This window comes from Anser anser, assembly GCF_964211835.1.
Source record: "Anser anser genome assembly, chromosome: Z".
Lineage (NCBI taxonomy): Eukaryota > Metazoa > Chordata > Aves > Anseriformes > Anatidae > Anser > Anser anser.
Window position 1 is genome coordinate 36,929,526 of NC_139723.1, and position 18,564 is coordinate 36,948,089.

The 18,564-nt window shown below is 35.6% G+C and overlaps 1 protein-coding gene across 3 annotated transcripts in view; it reads left to right on the forward strand.

Annotated features, from left to right (window-relative positions):
• SLC12A2 (solute carrier family 12 member 2) overlaps positions 1-18,564 on the forward strand; it is a 62,740-nt gene that overhangs the window by 26,924 nt on the left and 17,252 nt on the right. For all 3 annotated transcript variants that reach the window (XM_083819187.1, XM_083819189.1, XM_083819188.1), the window contains exons 7-15: positions 1,717-1,825; positions 2,325-2,452; positions 2,542-2,626; positions 6,675-6,829; positions 11,768-11,875; positions 12,766-12,889; positions 14,266-14,367; positions 15,662-15,817; positions 16,890-16,989. In XM_083819187.1, the coding sequence (XP_083675313.1) occupies positions 1,717-1,825; positions 2,325-2,452; positions 2,542-2,626; positions 6,675-6,829; positions 11,768-11,875; positions 12,766-12,889; positions 14,266-14,367; positions 15,662-15,817; positions 16,890-16,989 (1,067 nt within the window). The remainder of the gene's footprint in view (positions 1-1,716; positions 1,826-2,324; positions 2,453-2,541; positions 2,627-6,674; positions 6,830-11,767; positions 11,876-12,765; positions 12,890-14,265; positions 14,368-15,661; positions 15,818-16,889; positions 16,990-18,564) is intronic.

Below are 18,564 nucleotides of genomic sequence, written 5' to 3' on the forward strand. Positions count from 1 at the left end.
TTATTTTTTGCTTTGAAGGAATTAGTTGTTAGTGACTGTGTGGTCATGGTCATCTAAAATCTTGAGAAACATCATGCTTTTTCTCTGCAGCATGAGAAATTCGATAACAATAGCTTGCAGAGAAATGGCCCATTTTTTTTTAAATGTCTCTGTGACACCTGAACCATCATACTTGGCAGCCTTATTAGGAATTCAATAGCTCTTAAAAATGCTGCTCAGTGCAAAAATCAAGGCTTGTTGGCTTGGTTTGTGCAACATGGAAGAAGATATATAGGAGCTATGGTAAGCAACTGAACCTGTCAAACAAGCGCTTCATGTGGGTTGACATCCAGCCTACCATAGCAAAACACCGATCCTTTCCTCTTGATAATAGTGTCTATGATGTTCTTCCATGCCTTCTCAATGGCTTAGAGAATTCCTTGGTCTACTTAAAACCTACTATTGATTTGCTTGTCTCATTTTCCAAAAAGCTTATAAAGAGACTAGGAAAACAGGAAAGCGTGCTTCAAAAATAACTTTTCAGAATGAATTCATTCAGCTCTCACCCATTCTTCCTAAAGTCTGAGACTTCTAAGTGCAAAGAAGAGACTTGGAAAATGTTCTTATCTTTGTAGAGAAGCTGTGGTTCATAGAATAAATTCATCTACAGAAATTTTTCTCGGTAGCTTCATATTGAATTCTCTGGGTTTATTGAAGACTTCTGTAAGCACCCAGCTGCATCCTTCCACCTCACTTCTTCTTCTGTAGGCTTGGCAAAGGCGAGATAAAAATATGATGCACAAACTGGTTTCTTCAGGTGGTCTTCTAACTACTACGATAGGCTGTCTTGCTCTGTATGGTTCTGTACTACTTGGTTTTACCTGTAAGGTTGCATGAACTGAAAACTGTTTTGTTTTTTTTTTTTAACAATCAGCAATGCCACAGTACTGTTGTATACAAACTTATTTTTCCAGGCTTGGGAAACAAAGGCAAGCTACAAAGAGTTTTACCCCCAAGACACTAGCACACCAAGCCATTCTATGATTCTGTATATGACATTGTAAGGAATCAACCCAAAAATAATGGATCAGAGTGTTTGCTAGTTAAATGAAAAGTCCTGATCTTTAGGCTTGTCATTGTGCGCCCATTTCAGCTCTTGGATGGTATAAAAATACTTGGATGGTATAAAACACCTTTTTGTTCATAATGTAGAATTTTGTAATGGTTTTATTGTCTGTCACTAGTCCATTGTGTCAAATAGCAAAAAAATGCTGTTGATTCCCTGATGTGATAGAATTCTCACTAAATATAACATAGTAATGTATAATACACATATAACGTGTATTGTAATTATAGTTAATAGTCCTGGCATTTGTGTGCATTCTTTTCCTGTCAGTTTATTCAATCTACTCAAATCCTTTCCTTCTGGAAGTCTTATGGGAAAAAATAGGTCTTCTAAGTACTTTGTCTTTAGAGGAATAATTTTTTGATGGGTTTGGTAATAATAATACAAAAAATACTTCCCATTTTCAAATTATTCATACTTCTTTCTTGGAAATCATGATACATGTTCTCTCAATCATGTTTTAATTTGGGGTGGGGGGTGGGGAAATTAGAATACCAAACTGAATTTGAAATAAAGTCAGTATTTACACTTTAGAACACATTCATAACATGGAGACTTAAAAACTAAAATGCAAGTTCTTTCTGACTGTAATGCTAATATTTCTGTTTCAGGCACAGATAGTCTTATTGGTGATCCTTGTACTTGCTATTGGAGACTTTGTTATTGGAACATTTATTCCTTTGGACAGCAAGAAGGCTAAAGGTTTCTTTGGTTATAAAGGTATGCTGGAACAGTTAATACCTTATTAACAGTTAATATCTTTGCAATGTGGAGGCTTGCTGTCATAAGTGAGTGAACATCTAAAATAGTTTAGTCCTATTTAACTACAGAGATTATTTTCTGTGATTCTTTCAAACTCCTGCTGTTTTATTCCATTGGAAGTTTTAAGGCACAGAATTGGTTCTGCCTGCTTAATATTGATTATACTAAATTATAATACCATATTATAAAAATTACTAAATATTGTAGTTGTACTATTTTTAAAAGCTGGAGGAGAATATAAGTACTTCTGGTTTTAAAGGCTATTTAAGTTTACTGTGACTTTTATTTTGATGAATTAGGGCTTTTCTATCTTAAAATGTTCTACAGTTGATTTTTTGTTAAATAGGTTAAATGCTGTGATTTTTAGATTTTTCACAGAGCTATTAATGTCTAGAATTGGCTAATACTGTAGTTTCTATATCAGCATTGGCAGACATAAATAAATCTTTTTCTACAGCTGAAATATTTATGGAGAATTTTGGACCAGATTTCCGAAAGGAGGAAACTTTCTTCTCTGTATTTTCTATTTTCTTCCCTGCTGCAACTGGCATACTTGCTGGAGCAAATATCTCAGGTGATCTTGCGGTGAGTAGTAAACTAGCAAACTAAACACCTTTTTTCCGACAACCAATGAATGTACGTCTCTGTCATGACTGCTGAAATTTTTGTTTCAGGATCCCCAGTCAGCCATACCTAAAGGAACACTGTTGGCCATCTTAATTACCACGTTGGTTTACATGGGAATTGCAGTATCTGTAGGTAAGTAGTAAATATTTTTAACTTTATCCTTTCACATTCTTTGAGTGTGTTTTGATATAGTTTGTAGTACAGTTTGTCTTTCATGCATGGGAGAGGAACAGTTGGAACTGTCTAATTTTTTACTGTTGGAGATTGAATTTTCAGCTGTTCTTATTTCCTAAAATGAGTGAAGCAGTCACTAGTCTTACGAGAACAGCAGACTAAAGACGACAGACTTCACACTGATACTTACTAATTTGTTGCAGGTACTTAGATTAATATGTTTAGAATTCAGCAATGGGATGATGATCCTTGGATTAGAAAGGTGTATTTTCAGGAAATACTCACTGAACAAACATCTTTTGATCTGAAGATGATGGTAGTCAGCTACTTTATCAGAATAAATCATGGGAAGATTACACAGCTCCTTGGAGAGGTTGAATGAGCAGTAAATCCCCAGAAGACTGAGAAGAGCAAGTAGGGAGGAGAAACAATCCTAGATTTGTCTGAGTACTCTATAATTTCCCTTTTGAGGCTTTCTTCCTTTCGCCACAGTAGTCTGAATAATCTCAGTAGAACTTGCCTTGGTGTTGGATGTTCTGTCTGTTCTGCTCCAGGGCTTCAATGGTCATGCAAGTTTTTCCTGATCCATCATCTATTATAGTAATCTTAAGAATATAAGCATGTCTCTAATATTTCTTGCCTATAATTGGAAATATTTTTATACACATCAGACAAATCAGTTTTTGGCAGTGCTAATCAGTTTTCTTTTATGAAAGACCTTGTTTTATCTTAGCTACATTGCTTTTTGAATGAAATTGACATTTATAAAAGTACCATTGATCTTACCGCTAATGATATTTCCTTTCCAAAGATATTAATCTTGCCAGTCTGCCTCTGTTGGCTAATGTTGTACTGTAGCTCTGCCAAATACTTGCTCTGTAGCAATTGAGCCCTATGCAACATAATGATCTACATTATTTCCTAATTAGATTGACCACAGGCTCCTGCTACCAAATCTGAATACTTTAGGACTTGAAACCACATGAGAGTAAAGTACTTATTAATATTAATATTAATTTGTTAATAGAATACTTTGATCATCTTTCAGACATGAAAAACTTCAATTTTCATATTACAAAAAGAATACTTTACAGAACTAACTGAACATGAAATCGTTTACATCAGATATGCTGTGCCCTAGTTGTTGCTTATAACTTAAAATTAGAATTCTGGTAATTAAAGGCCAGTGTGATTGCAGAAGATAAATATTATGAAATGAGTGAAGTCTAGTCTTTTTGAAGCTTTGGATCAGGAATCAGGCAAATGGAAATACTCTTGTTCCTTCCCCTGCAGACTATTCCCTACTTCCAAGTGTAGTGATGAGAAAGTCACTAAAACTTTGAAGAGGCTAGTAAACGTAACAGTAGTGATATCTGAAGAGGAAGAAGATATTTTGAATGTAGTGTAGTATTTATGTGTTCTGTAGTAAGCAAGAGGCTTAAGACGCTGGCTAGAGAGGGCTTAGTAGGGGAAAACTTATACTAGAGAGTTAGGCAGCCTATTTAAAAACAAGATAGCAGTAGCGAGGGAAAAGTGTGTGGTTTCATGCTTTGACAAGGGAATAATGCAGGTGTGCAGGTAGCAGGATTAAGGTTGCATAAGCAACTTCTCAATGGGAATTCCTGAAAGAGAAAAATTAAACAAAAACATTTAGACTGTAATTTATTTACATTAAAAACAGAAGCTCCAGTTTAAAAAAAAAAAAAAAAACAAAAAACAAAAACAAACAACAACAAAAAAAAAAAAAAAAACCAACCTTCTCAGTAGGGTTTCCATACACAAGGAAATAAAACTAATTTAATGAGTAGCCATTCATAGTACCAGAGAAGCTAAGAAGCCCACTTATTTGCAGTCTGAAGTGCTAAGGAGCTGCATGAAGTTAGGAGAAAACTTGATATAGATGGCCTGTTAACCTTCTTGGGCTTATGGAATGACAACTTCATTTTACTTTGGAAGGAACGTGCCTCTAAAAGCTTATAAAAAGACAAAATCCTTTTATCTATTCTTACAAAAAATAAAAGTTGCAGGACCTTAGTGAAAACACTGCCAGAATCTATCATAAATAAAACATTTCTGAATGAGGGTTATGTCTGAATTAAGATGTCTGAACTGTTACTTATACTTAAGTATCTTCTGCTGAGAATGCAGCTTGCCCAGCTGCCATCTGTCCTGCTTTCTCTTGTAGTAAGGCTCACATCACGTTTGCTCATAGTGCTGTTGAACCTTTCCATTGTACTTTGAATCCCTGTCTGAAAGAGCTGCCAGCCAGCTTTGTCTCATACTGATCTTTTAATCTCAATTAAAACAAAACAAAAAAACCCAACCCTTCCACATACCCATAAAAAAAAGCATAGGAGAAGTAATTGGCGTAGGAAACACCTGTTGAAATTTAATCAAATGGGCTTATTAAGCATCTGAAAAATAACTAGAAGCAATGAATAACATCCACCTACCAGGACTAGGTGTTCTAGAGTATTACTGAAGTTCTAAAGGTTTGGCAGCAATATGATACAGATATTTAAGAGTTCTTCTCAATAGGCAGAGATAAATTAATTTAGATAACAGGCACTCTCATTTGAGAAACTTAATCTTGTTTCATCTCTGTGCCCTACTTTTTATTACTATTCTTCAAGTAAGTCATTGAAGTCATCAGTAGTCACATGCTTCTTTTCCCAGGACCTCCTTGTTGTTTAAATTCCTAGAAGACTGGATTAAGGGATTTCTCTCAACCTTTTTGCTCTGTAGGGTTCCTTCTCTTCCCCATTCTGTATTTAATTCCTTGAAATATTGTCCAAAAGACTTAATGCTGTTTTAACAGTTGAGGTATTTAAATAATGGTAAGTCTGTTCTACACTTCTAAAAGAGCAAAACATAACATCTTGTTAATCAGATGAGCATTCTTAGTGTTTAAAGGGTGAAATGCTGTGACTACAGTTTTCTTAAGCAGTGAAACAGCATATAATCATAGACAATTGAAGATAGCAGTTTGTGATAGAACTTAATTACAAAAAATGTGGTAGCTGTGGGGCTGTGGTTAAGTATTTCACCAAGACATCAACTTTTAAAATACCACAGTTACATAGGATGTGGGTAGTATCAGAAATGGGCTTGAAAGGCTTTTGTGATAAGCACTTCATTATTTTTGAATGGCTGGGACATGTTGACTGAGCTGTGCAGCCTGTTTGTATGCCTAGAAAAACAGAAATCTGTATGTTACAAGGAGATTAAAACTTCTCAAAGTGTTCTGTAAGAACGTGCTTCCATGGGGAATATGTAATAGTACGATCTAAAAACCGAAGCATGTATGTAAAACTTTATAACATAAGTCATCTTATAGATCTTAGTTTCTCACAGAGTGGAGGGTAAGGGGAAAATTCCAAGACTACTACTTACGAAATAATCTAAGAACATCAACTTTCTTGTGTGATTTACCTGTTAGCAAAGAGACCGGCCTTTTTGGTCATTACATCTGAATGACTTCTACTGTGGAGATTGTCACAGCTGAGTTTCTAGAAAAGATAAAGCTGCAATGCCATGTATACCTGTATGCATATATTTGTGCATACAAATACAAAACTTCATTCCTCTAGGAAGATTGAAAAAAAAAAAAACCACGCAAAAAAAACACAAACTCAAGTGATAAGTTAGTAAACAATGCTAATTACAAATACAAAGTTATGGGGAAACTCATGATTGAAAGTAATGTGAGTTAAAATTTTGCATTTAAACTTCATCAGTTCTATTGACGTAGCTTTCTTCTGTGTTAAAGCGTTCCGTGTTAGACTCATTTTTTTCTAAAGCTTAAGAACTTCTCAGGTAAGTAAACAGCTAGTTAGCTTGTTTTTATTCTTCATCGTGAACATGTGCTTAAATCTGGGATGTATTAAAACCGTAAATGCTGTATTTAATTTTCATCTGAAAGAATATACTTAAAAAGGAAGTTGAGCTTGACACATCTCTAAATTCAGGTTTAGTCTGATTATTTTTGCTTGTGGGTCCACTCTAGGTTCCTGTGTTGTTCGAGATGCCACAGGGAATGTTAATAACACCATTATCACTGAGCTGACGAATTGCACTACTGCAGCTTGCAAGTTAAACTATGATTTCTCATCCTGTCAGGCAGGGGCAGGGTGTCAGTATGGGCTGATGAACAATTTCCAGGTATGAAACTTTCTCTTAAATCTGTTCATTGGATTTTTTGATCTTTTTAATTGCTTATTGAGGAGAAAATCATACACTAAAAATTCTTACTTGCATAACTGTTCCACATAACTTTATATTTAAGTGGTACACTCTATCTAGTATGAAGGGCAAGGTAATTTAAGTTTTGGGGTGTTTATATACAAGTGTTTATAAATACTCACTCTGTTCCCAGATAAACTGTGTAGATTATGTTTTGGGACTGCAGCCTGCTCTGTTTAGATACCTGAATGCTATTCTTCATGGATGCGGATAGATGTACTCAGTGTTAAATAGTGATTCATAGAAGTCATAGGTGGTCTCTTTCAGTAACTTTGTTTCTTAAGTTTCTTAGCAACCATATTTTTGGAAAATGTTGATGCATACTTGCCATATCATATATAATGGTAAGAATGTTGTGAGGCTTCATAAAATCTAATGTTATCATATTTAGAAATCATAGGGTTGTTTATAGTCTTACAGGTACTCGTGAACTATTAAGGGTTCACGAGTTCACTATTATTAAGGGTTTGAAAGAAACCAAGGAAAACATACTAATTGCCACTTGACTTAAACTTTCCTTATGGTAGTCTCTCTGCCATCATTTTTTGTAATAGGCCTACAAAAGGTGGGCTTGAGATTAATTGGAAATCTGCTGATGGAAAGCATGTCTGTTTCAATGGCATGTGTGTTTTGGTCAAAAGTACGTATAATTACATGCAACTAAGATTGTCGGCCTTCCTGCAAGGCTCTGTTGAAAAACTAATTACAGTTTGCATGTGCCAAAATAATGTTTAATGCAGACCATTTTATCAGAGCAAAACACATTTTTTAGTGAAGTATTTATGTATCGGTATGGTGTTGCATTGTGCTGGTTTAGAAAAAGCATATATTGGAAACAGTTTGGAACTGCTGTTGTGAGAATCATTATTTTGCAAAATCTGAGTTTCCTAATTTCTTCAAGCTTGAAAGAAGCTGGTATCCCGCTATATTATCAGTGTACAGCTGAGAATAGTGTAGAACAGGTGTAGAACTTGATAATCCTTGTTGATCATTCCAACTAAGTGTGATTCAAAGACATGGCTTCCTCTGATCGTAACTTTCTTCAAGTCATAACTTCAATAAGGTTACTTCTCATAAGTTGCTAGCACTTCTAATAAGTCACTAGTGTTCTAGTTTGTCATGATTTTTGTCCAAAGAGTACTTGTGTGTTCCACACTAGTCTTACTTGTTTCTGGGGGGGGGAAAAAAAGTAGGTTCTGAATAGGATAAGAGTTTCAAGGCCTGGGCCTACAGAGAGAATGCAGTGCCCTTTGTCTCCCCTTGTGTTGGATTTTGAAAACTTATTGGAGGCTGCACAGCAGCTCTGAGCAACCTGCTGCAGTGTTGACCACCCTTTTGGTGGGACATTGTTCTTCTGGTAGCTAGCTGGACTTCCACTGGCTGTCTTCTCCTCTCGTGCTTCTGTTCTTTCTCTCTGTGAAAGAAATTGAATAAGAGTGTGTACCTTCAGAGAAATTAGGACCTCTGTCTAGTTAAAAAGAAATTTGTACATATTCTTACCGAACTTTCCTCAATTTAGTATTTCTGAGTAATAGGGGTAAATAGAGACTGTTTCCCTGTGCATATGACAGTTGGGGTCTGGGGAGCCACGCTTAAATACCTCTCAAGCTCTTCATACAAAAAACTTCTTCATGCATGATAAATAACTGAGAACATATACTTCACAAACTTATCTCTAAAGTGAGCAAATGTATTTCGTATACAAGTGAGTTGTATTTCCTATGACTTCTGAGTTTGCAAGTCATAAGTCTGAAAGTGCCAACTTACTCTTGTGCCCAGCTGCATGAAAAATGAGAGATATTTTATATCACTTCTCTTACACTTTATCCACCATTCTGTTCTTTCAGCAAAGAATTAATCTGAAGTTAGTGCGTAGCTTGGGTTTTGAATATGTTTGGACAGAAAATGGGTAACTCACAGGATGGTTAACCAATACAAAAACCAATAACCAAAACTTAAATGAAAACTGATGGTGAGAGGCTTAGAATCAGATGCTTGGGCCATCTTGAGTTTCTGTTACAGTCAATGCAAATGAAGTATATGTAGGCCCTCACAGCCTTTAGACAGCTTTCTGCTCAGCATCAGAAGGGCTGTCACCTTGTAGGCAAGTAACTTTGGGAACTTGTTTTGTCTCTGTAGCCTCATTCTGGAACTCACTTAGAATAAATTACAATTTTGGGTAGTTTAAATGCAGAATTTGTTCACATATCCGCTTTGTATATAGAAATTATCTTTATAAAAATGTTTAACTTTGGATGAAAATGTAAAGTAGCATGAATGGAAGTACTCCACTTCAGAAACAGCATAAAAGTTCTGCTAAAACCTTTTTCCTGTAAAGGAAGGAGGCTGTAAAACACAAAATAGTTGAAAGAAACGGGTTGAATAGCATTTCGTGCAAATTAATTTTGAAGAGTTAACTTTAAAATTATCTTTATTGGAGTTTGTATTCATTTGGCATTTTTCTGCTCCACAATGGTTGGATCGAAGAACTGAAATTGAAGTCAAAATAGAATATTTCAATATGCCAAATCTTTCAGTAACAAACTGTCTAAAGAGGAAACGCCGAGCAAACTTAACGAGTCCTTTAGCAGCCGTAACAATGTATTTCTCACAGGACCAATTGAAATAGGGCAGTTCTTACTGGATGTCTGTACTTCCAATTCTGTGTGTTCTTTCAAGGATGAAGATTTCACTGCTACAGCAACTCCATATGTGTGCTCTTTTGGTTTTGTGGTCCTGACTTTTAGATTATAGTCTGTATATTGTGTGGGTTTTCTTAACACTAGCATACTGGTTCAGCTGGAACTGGTTCCTCTTTACTCCCTCCCTAGTTTAGAAGTTTCGTAATGTCTCTTACTCTAGTAACCTAAGCTGTAACTTGCTAGCTTTTAAAATGGACAAACACAGTCTGCATATATCTTGGATTTCTTTCAAATTTATAAAACAGATGTAAGATTCAAAAATAGTGTAAATAAACAGAGACAATGAACAGCACCTAGAAAGAATATAAAATTGGAGTGTAGGTAAGGACTAGGTTGCAGACTCTCAAAGCAAATGTAGTAGAGTGAAGGCCTAGGAAGAGAAATGTTTTAAATTACCTGGTAAGAAAAGTAAGGATGACTTGTAAACATATTCTGTCTATAAGAAGTCCATCCAGGGAAGATGAAAGATAGATCAAGTGGCCATTGCAACAAAGAAAACTGTCATGCTGTTTCTGCAAGGATTATTCTGTTTATTATGTTGCTGAAGCATAGATTTTCTCAAAAAATAAATAAATTCATCAGTAAATAACTTATTTCCAGAAGAGAATGTAAGAATGTACAGTATAGTGTTATTACAGTCTGGCATTTACAGCTGTGATTTCTTGTTTATTGTAAAACTAACCTAACCCTGGGCATAAGAGGGATAGCTTAATCTTGTGTAAGCAAGTGTGAAAGTACGGAGTTAACTCAAGGGAAAACATTAAGGAAGTATTAGGAGTATGAACATATTCCTGATATGCTTAACTAATGTGTATCATTAGTTTTGTTCATGTATGAATAAAAGCCTGTCCTACCATAACCTATTTTGTTGTAAACTTAAGATATACTTCAGGAAATCCCACCCCCATTCTTAACGATACCAGCTATGACAGCTGCTTCATTCTCGTCTTGTCTGTAATTTTCATTTCTGTTGTTGTAGAAAACCTGATGTATGAAGCCTGATGCAATCTAGAAATTTAAAGACTGCTGGGTCTCTCAAACAGAATTAATCTGATATAGAGAAAAATGTTAAATTTTTATTATTAGTTTGGCACTAGGTATATGAATAAAACTTCATCAGCCCCCTGTATATTGTTTTTGGGAGCACATCTTACTTACTAAGATTGCTGTAGACAGCTGGATTTTACAATTTCAAATGGCAGTAATGTAAAAAAAAAAAAAAAAGACACTTCTGCACGATACTCTTCCTGCTTCTACAGCCCCAATCCTTGTATTGTAGACAAGGTTGCCAGAATGAACGAGTTATCTGTTTAGTGTAAATGATGCAAAACCTCATTTGAACATATATATATTCTATTAAACCATGACTGTTATTAAATACGTGGTTCTATATCTTAATTGACTTGCTGCATGAAAAGCCATATGCAGCTATGGTAAGGGAATAGAGCAGAATGGCAGACAAGGGTTTTTAGGGTGTATGACAATTAGAAGCTGCCTTGGTTTTAATTTGAGATCTTATCATACCAACATTTTTCCTTCATATTTAGCTTACTGAGCATCCCTTGCTTTGTTAGTCATCCAGTCTGCCAAGAACTGCGTATTGCATTTCATGCACTGAGGTTACAGAATTGTCCAAGGATGTGATCTTGGGGAGACTGGAAGCAAACTCGTCCTGTTATTGTGGTTTTGTATGGGAAACAAGCCCAACTTAGAGTGGTAGAGATGTTGAGAAAGACAAGATAAATTTTCCCAAGTTGTTCAACTTCAGCTGCTTTGTCATTTTGTCACCTTGGCTTTCTGCGGCCATGGTATTCAGTGGTACGTTAGTCAAATAATGTAACTATTTCCAATGAGTTTTTTCTTCCATGACTTACTTTCCAGTCCTTGTATGAGGTCATGGAGACTTCCACCATCAATTATTTCATGTGGTTGTACTACGTATTGTGTGATAAGCCACTTTCTCTTGTTCTGAAACTAGGATCTGTTTGTGTCCTGACTTTCCCCTACTTCATTCATTGCTATGAATGCATGATATTTAATGGCTTTTGAGTGGAGTAAGAAGTATTTTATTTTTTTGTTTGTGTAGTGAATATTGTCATCCATCTGTATAGTACGCTTTTCCATTTTGTTTTAAAAAAAAATATTCTGTTTGCAGGTAATGAGCATGGTGTCAGGATTTGCACCACTGATTTCTGCAGGTATTTTTTCAGCCACTTTGTCATCTGCATTAGCATCTCTTGTGAGTGCACCTAAGATCTTTCAGGTACGTATGGAAGCAAAACCATAATCTCTTAAAGAATTATTCAAAATAAACTTTGAAACAGAACTTAAGTGGCAGCCAAATTTTCTGCTGTCCTGCTTTCTGCTATGAAGAGTGAGGAAAACATAGCATCTAGGCATTCAGGAAATTGCTTTGCCTTGGAACTAGGAAGCATTAAAATGAAGTACAAATGGAACACATACAACAATAATGGATTAGTTCATTTCTCAAAGTAATCATAAGGCAGCATAAATTAGTACCTGTAGCTGCTGAATATTCATCTGCACAGAATACTTAATCAAAATAGTATTACTGTGAACCAGTTCTTGTGTGAATCACTTTACGTTGATTTTTGTTGGCATTTTTGAATGAATTTTGCCACTTCTGAATGAATTTTGCTTTACCTTTTTAACTCTTTAATCTCATTGTTTGTCCTGTAAGGTCTTTCTAATTCAGTAAAACTTCACTGTTTGCTAATGGGCATTCATCCTCAAAAGTTCAGTATAGAGTTCAACACAGAAGGGGATTTGCAGAATATAAACACAAGTGTCAATGCAGAGAACTGGTGTAAACACTGGGCAAACTTTTCACTTTCTGAGGAAACAATTTTTGTCTCTAAAAATCGACTCTGATTGTAAGACTCCAGTGAAGCACAGTAGTCAACCACTTAGAGAAGAGCGGAGCTTGTTCTTACAGATAGGAATCACTGAAGGACGGAATACTGGAAATACAAAATACAAAGGCAATTGCAAATGGAATTAGTACGTTAGCTACAAACATTCCTTCTTTTAGGAAGAGAATATGTGCAGTGAAAAGACAGCATTAGCAAACATAAATGAGGATACATTTTGAACAAAGTATAGATGCTGACTCTTGGATTTTATTTTTCTTAGGCTTTGTGCAAGGACAACATCTATCCAGGATTTCAGATGTTTGCTAAAGGCTATGGGAAGAACAATGAACCACTGAGAGGATATCTTCTAACGTTTTTAATTGCTCTTGGATTCATACTAATTGGTTAGTTTGAAATTATAATAAATCTCAATATCCTTTTGTCCTTCATGAAGCATTCTATTCCATCTCATGACTTGATGACAATGTCCTTGAGGTCTAATGCACTGCTTGTTTCTATGTGAGCATTCGAAATTTGTTTAGTTTGAGGATTTTCTTCTGTCTCCTAGATACATCTCTGTATAGAGCTAGAATAAATCTGAACAGTAGGAATACTACACTTTTGCTAGTCACTTCAGGTATCTGTTTTTAGATACTGTCAATGAATGAAAATATTTTGCTTGAGGTAGCGATGCAATAAGCTATAAAGATTAAAACTCTGAAATGAACTTTCCTAATTACAAACAGCTTCAGTAAATGGCACACTTAATGAACAGAACTTGTTGGAGTATGTTCTTCTGTTATGGTACAAACAGTAGAGATGATTGCTCGCACTGCTGTTGGCAAAGGTAAAGACTGTCTAGCTAGGATTACATGTGTTCTACATGGATAGTGAACTAATTGTGCTGTGTCCACCCATGTGACCTGTGCTAGTGCTGCTAAACTCTTCCTGATTTTATTTTATCCTTCCCTGTCTCTGCTTAGAGGAGGTACAGTCATGCTGTCTCAACTACAGCATGCTGACTGGAAACCTGATTATAACAAATGAAAACTTGCAGATTAACATGGCAAGTTCTGCATTTTGATTGCAGTTATTTGATGGTGAGAGTGCATGTGAATGTTTTACACTATACCTCTTAATGGAAAAAGAAGTGTCAAGCTCTTCCATCTCTTTCACTAATGAGAGTATTCATCACTGTTGCAATGGTATTGATACATTATAATGCATTAATAGTACCATCAGTTCAACTTTTAGTGGCAGACAGATGAACGTGTTTGTTGCATTGGCTCACACTAACTGCTGTTACCATTCACCATAGATGAGTGTCTCTTAGTTTCATTATAGTCTTATTCTTTGCTATTTGACAGCTGAGACTTCAGCTAGAGACATGCTGCATTTATATTAATGGTCTAGTACTCCTGGGGTTCTGAAGAACCCAATATATTGCTGCAGTGTTTGATCAAATCATGGTGGGAAAGGAATTGTCTCAATGAATTATTTTGAGAAAGTACGTAATGCTGAGAGGCAGTCCTGGAATACTAGATGGCATGGAAAAATGTTTAACTTCTTTTAAACTCAGAGTTGCACTTCCTGACTATCAGAAGATAACTCTGTAAATAAGAGACTGCAAGTTAATAGCTCTCTTTGTTGAATAGAAAGGACAAACTGCTTCTGCCTAGATAACATAAAAAAAGATTGGTTGTAACAGAATTGACTTTGAAATGTACAAAGTCATTTGATGATATGTTTCATAACAGCCTGCTTTGTTCTTGTTTTACAGCTGAACTGAATGTTATTGCACCTATTATCTCTAATTTCTTCTTGGCTTCATATGCCTTGATTAACTTCTCCGTGTTCCATGCTTCTCTTGCAAAATCTCCAGGTACGAAACACATTTTGGGGTTGAGAATTAAGCTTCCAATTTCTGAATGCAGAAATAAATTTAAAAACTACTCATATAAATGAAAGTCTGGTTTAATTAAATGTCTATTTGACTTTCATGGTGCATCTGAGGTATAGTCTTAACATGGTGTATGCTTGAGTCTTCCAAAATTTGGAGGATTGAATGATTCAGAAAAGCTTGAGAGCTACAGATATGTCATCTTTGCTGAGGGAAAAGATTATTACTCAGTGTTTATTCAGAGATTCTCAAATAAGTGTCTGATGATTTGTCTCTGTTGTATCTCACTTCTGTTATTACCTATCCTTAAGAACTATTGCTTAAGAAAGCTTTCTTACTAATTCAATTTCTGGTTTTCAGGGCTCACCCTTTTGTTATCTTTGGGTTTCTCTCCTAATATGTTTAGCCTTCCAGCCCAGAAGAAAGTGGTATTGACATACTTCTTGATATTTTTTGGCTTTGCCCTTCTATGGTATTTTGCATTTTTTTTTGGTATTGCAGGTAGTATTGCTATATTTTTACAGCTCTTGCTTGGTGTGAGAGGCTAGTTATGATGTAGGACTAAGCCAAATGATAATACTTGCAGAAAATGTTTCTTAGACTTGGTCTGCCATGCGTTTGTGCTGAAATGCCCCTAAAAGTTTTAGTTACTGCCTTAGTAGGTATTGTTATTTTTTGAGAGCGTGTGCATAACTCTGTCTACCCAACAACTCTATGCAAAATACACTTGTAAAGTGGGTGTGTGGATTGACAAATAAGGATGTAAAATAAGCGGTGACAGTCCAGCATTTTGACATACTTAGATTCTGCTTGGATGTTCTTTTTGTGTGGTGAAAATGTCTGGCCATGTGCAAATAATAAAAATACACACCTAGAAACAATACTATGGGAGAGAGGCACTTGCTGATGATTCGTGTTACGCTATCTTAGAAAGCAAAAATCAATTGTCAGTCAAGTTCTTGGCAAAGATTCTTTTAGCCTGATTCAGTAAACATGCTGGCACAAGCACCTTCAAATTTTCCTTTTGAGATAGCTTTTAGAGGTCAAAATATGCAACATAGAGCTGTTGCATATAAGATGCGAATTTGAAAGGTGTTGGAAAATTAAAAGCTTAAATGTGTCAAAGTCTCTATTTGATATGTTACTGGAATTGCCATGCCTATGAAATGTGATTGAAAGCACAGGAAGGAAAAGATGAACAGCACCTTTCTTCTCTTGAAGATTAAATTCTTTTCCACTCTTACCTTCCCTATCCTCCAAACTACATTTTGACTAGGTTGGCGCCCTGCTTTCAAATACTACAATATGTGGATTTCTCTCCTTGGAGCTATTCTCTGCTGCATTGTGATGTTCATCATTAATTGGTGGGCAGCACTTCTGACGTATGTCATAGTCCTTGGACTCTACATTTATGTCACGTACAAGAAGCCAGGTATGTATAGGGGCTGCTTTTGGTTCTGATGGGAGGAAGAGGTAGAAAGAAGAAGTGTGACCTTTGGGGGTAGGGAGGGTGGCAGAATGGATGGATGGACAGGACAAAAAACCTTGATGCTGATTAGTTCAAACTTCTGTTTCAAGCTTTTCATTTGTAGTGAAATGTAATTACACCTGTATATTCACTGCTGTTGCTCTTTCCCCCACCCCTCAACAACATGCCTCTCAATCAAATATGGTTGCTGCTAAACATAAACATTTGAAAAAAGATGAAAAGAAGAGATACAAATGGATTGCAGTGCTGAAGGCACCAAGAAAGCATGTTTTTGTCAGGAAGTGAAAGGGGGTACTTTACCATTCCTGTTTGAAAAAGGATTTGAGTAGTACTTGTTTTTTCAGTAAACTATTCTTGTAGCTTTGAACAACAATTTATATGCTCTTCCTTCCTCTAAGAATACTGTATGATCTAAAGTAAAAGATGGAGCAGAACTGAGCCACAAAGTGTTCGTGTAGTTGACTATAAGGAAAATCCTAAATCTTGGGCCATGAAGATTAAGTACTTGGGAGACAAGTTCATTGTAGCTATCAACAGTAAATGGAAACAAATAGAGAGGATACTGGGACTCGTTTCCTTTTAGATTTATTTTTCATAAGGAACTGCTTAATCGAGGTCATTTCCTTGTCTTTATTGCACTAGTTATTCACTAAAAGTATTTGACTTTGGTTAGGAAATATTTTGAGGTGAATTTCTCCTTTCCTGTGACGTAAAATAACTAATCACATTTTCTCCCTAAGTGTTACTTTTGAACTTTGAATTCAATCTTCATATTATGGGGAAAAAAAAATCATTTTTTCTTCCTAATTGTAAAATGAACTCTTATTTGCTAGAATTTCTACAGAAGTCTTATCTTCAAGTGGAATTGTCTATTTAACTGTAGGGTTTGTTGACTAGAATAGTGTAGAATGTACTGAGATGGAGTTTAAATCTTGTGTGTTTTGAGTTGGTATCAACAACTGTTTTGTGATCATGTAGTTCTATGTTGAACAACTAAGATATTGAAATTTTACAGATGTGAACTGGGGATCATCAACACAAGCTTTAACTTATTTGAATGCACTACAGCATTCTATTCGTCTATCTGGAGTGGAAGATCACGTGAAAAACTTCAGGTAATGTCTTAATATTAAAGACAAAAAATTATGTTGCGTAGTCAGTAGGATAGACTCACAGTGTTTACGGTCATATTTTTCATTAAATTGACTGTTTACCACCTGTGGGTTTTAACAGCTTTGAATTTCATGATCATGGACATCCTCTGGATGTAACTACATTAGCGTTTTATTTCAGATTAAGAAGGCAATTCAGAAGCAAGTTGATGGATGATGCCTATTTGCCATTCATGCATCATGGTTTTTGTGGCTGGCAGAATGAACTGTTAATTGTATTCATTTCTGATGAAACTGGACTGGAAGATGACCTCCAAACAGCTAACCAGCATTTGGTCTGCATAAGGCTAAAGCTGGTTTAAGCTAATATCCCTGAAATATGTATACTGTGGATGTCATCAGGACAGGCTGTTTCACGTTAAACATTTGGTCATTATCATTGTAATGGTAAATAGACTACATGAGTGTTTCACACAACTGAAAGAAGAGAACTGATTGTTTGTTATCCAGCATGGCTGCCTAGGATGGTCCTACTGAAGTAGGCAATACTTCAATCCTACAGTATCCATGCTGCTTTTCTGGAGTAGGCTATTGTAGATGAAACATGCTTCAAGAGAGAAATCTAGAAAATGCTGTGACTGAAACTATTTCCTCAAAGTCCAGTTACAAAACTCCGTCTAATTATGAAATAGCTCTTATCTGAAATCCTAAGACCTACATGACATTATAACTCCTGATTATTTACAAACACTGTATTACCTATATTACACTGAGTTGCATTTTTACTAGGAAAAAACAATGACTTCAGAAACTCGTTGGTTGCTTAGCTATCAAGAGCAGCAATTCTTAATCTTAATGCAAATCTGAAGGCTGGCATAAGTAACTTACAATATTTTATTGTAGTCAGTGTTGAACTCTGCTGAAACTTCTGTCAGATGCAAGTCTGTTTTGGATAGCAAACTTAGATGAAGAAACAGACATAGGAAAATTCTTACTAAATGTAACTGTGCTGACAGAGTAAGTGGAGTAAGTGAATGCTCTGCTGATCAGTATGCATTTCAGATTGCATTGGAAGTACTTCAGCTGTTCTGTTTGAGAAGCTAATACGCAGCTTTTTGAGTTGTAAACTTCACTAATTGTTTCGCAAAGCAGATATGGATCTTTTTGTCAGTTTTAAGCAGAGTAGCTTTAGCAGTAGTATTTTTGGCCTGATACTGGCTTCTAACCTATGGCAAAAAGTGTTCTGGATTTTAGAGATACCTTGTAAAAACCAAGTAGTTTAGTGTTTAAAAAAGAGGTCTGGAGAGATTGAGACAGATAACTTTCAGTGATTCTTATGATCTAAAAAATTATCTTCTGAAATGAACAAGATACTTAATACTTGGATACTTAATATTTTAAAACTGATTAGAAAGAATGGCTAGAATAGCTTTACCTGCAGTTGTTTGGCTTTGCCTTTTGAATGATTAAAAAAATTGCAAAAAAAATTGCATGATCCCAGTTTTCTTGGGTGACATAAAATAATCTAAGCTAGAAGATGTAAGGATGTGGCTGACAAATGGGGGAAGAAATTCATCC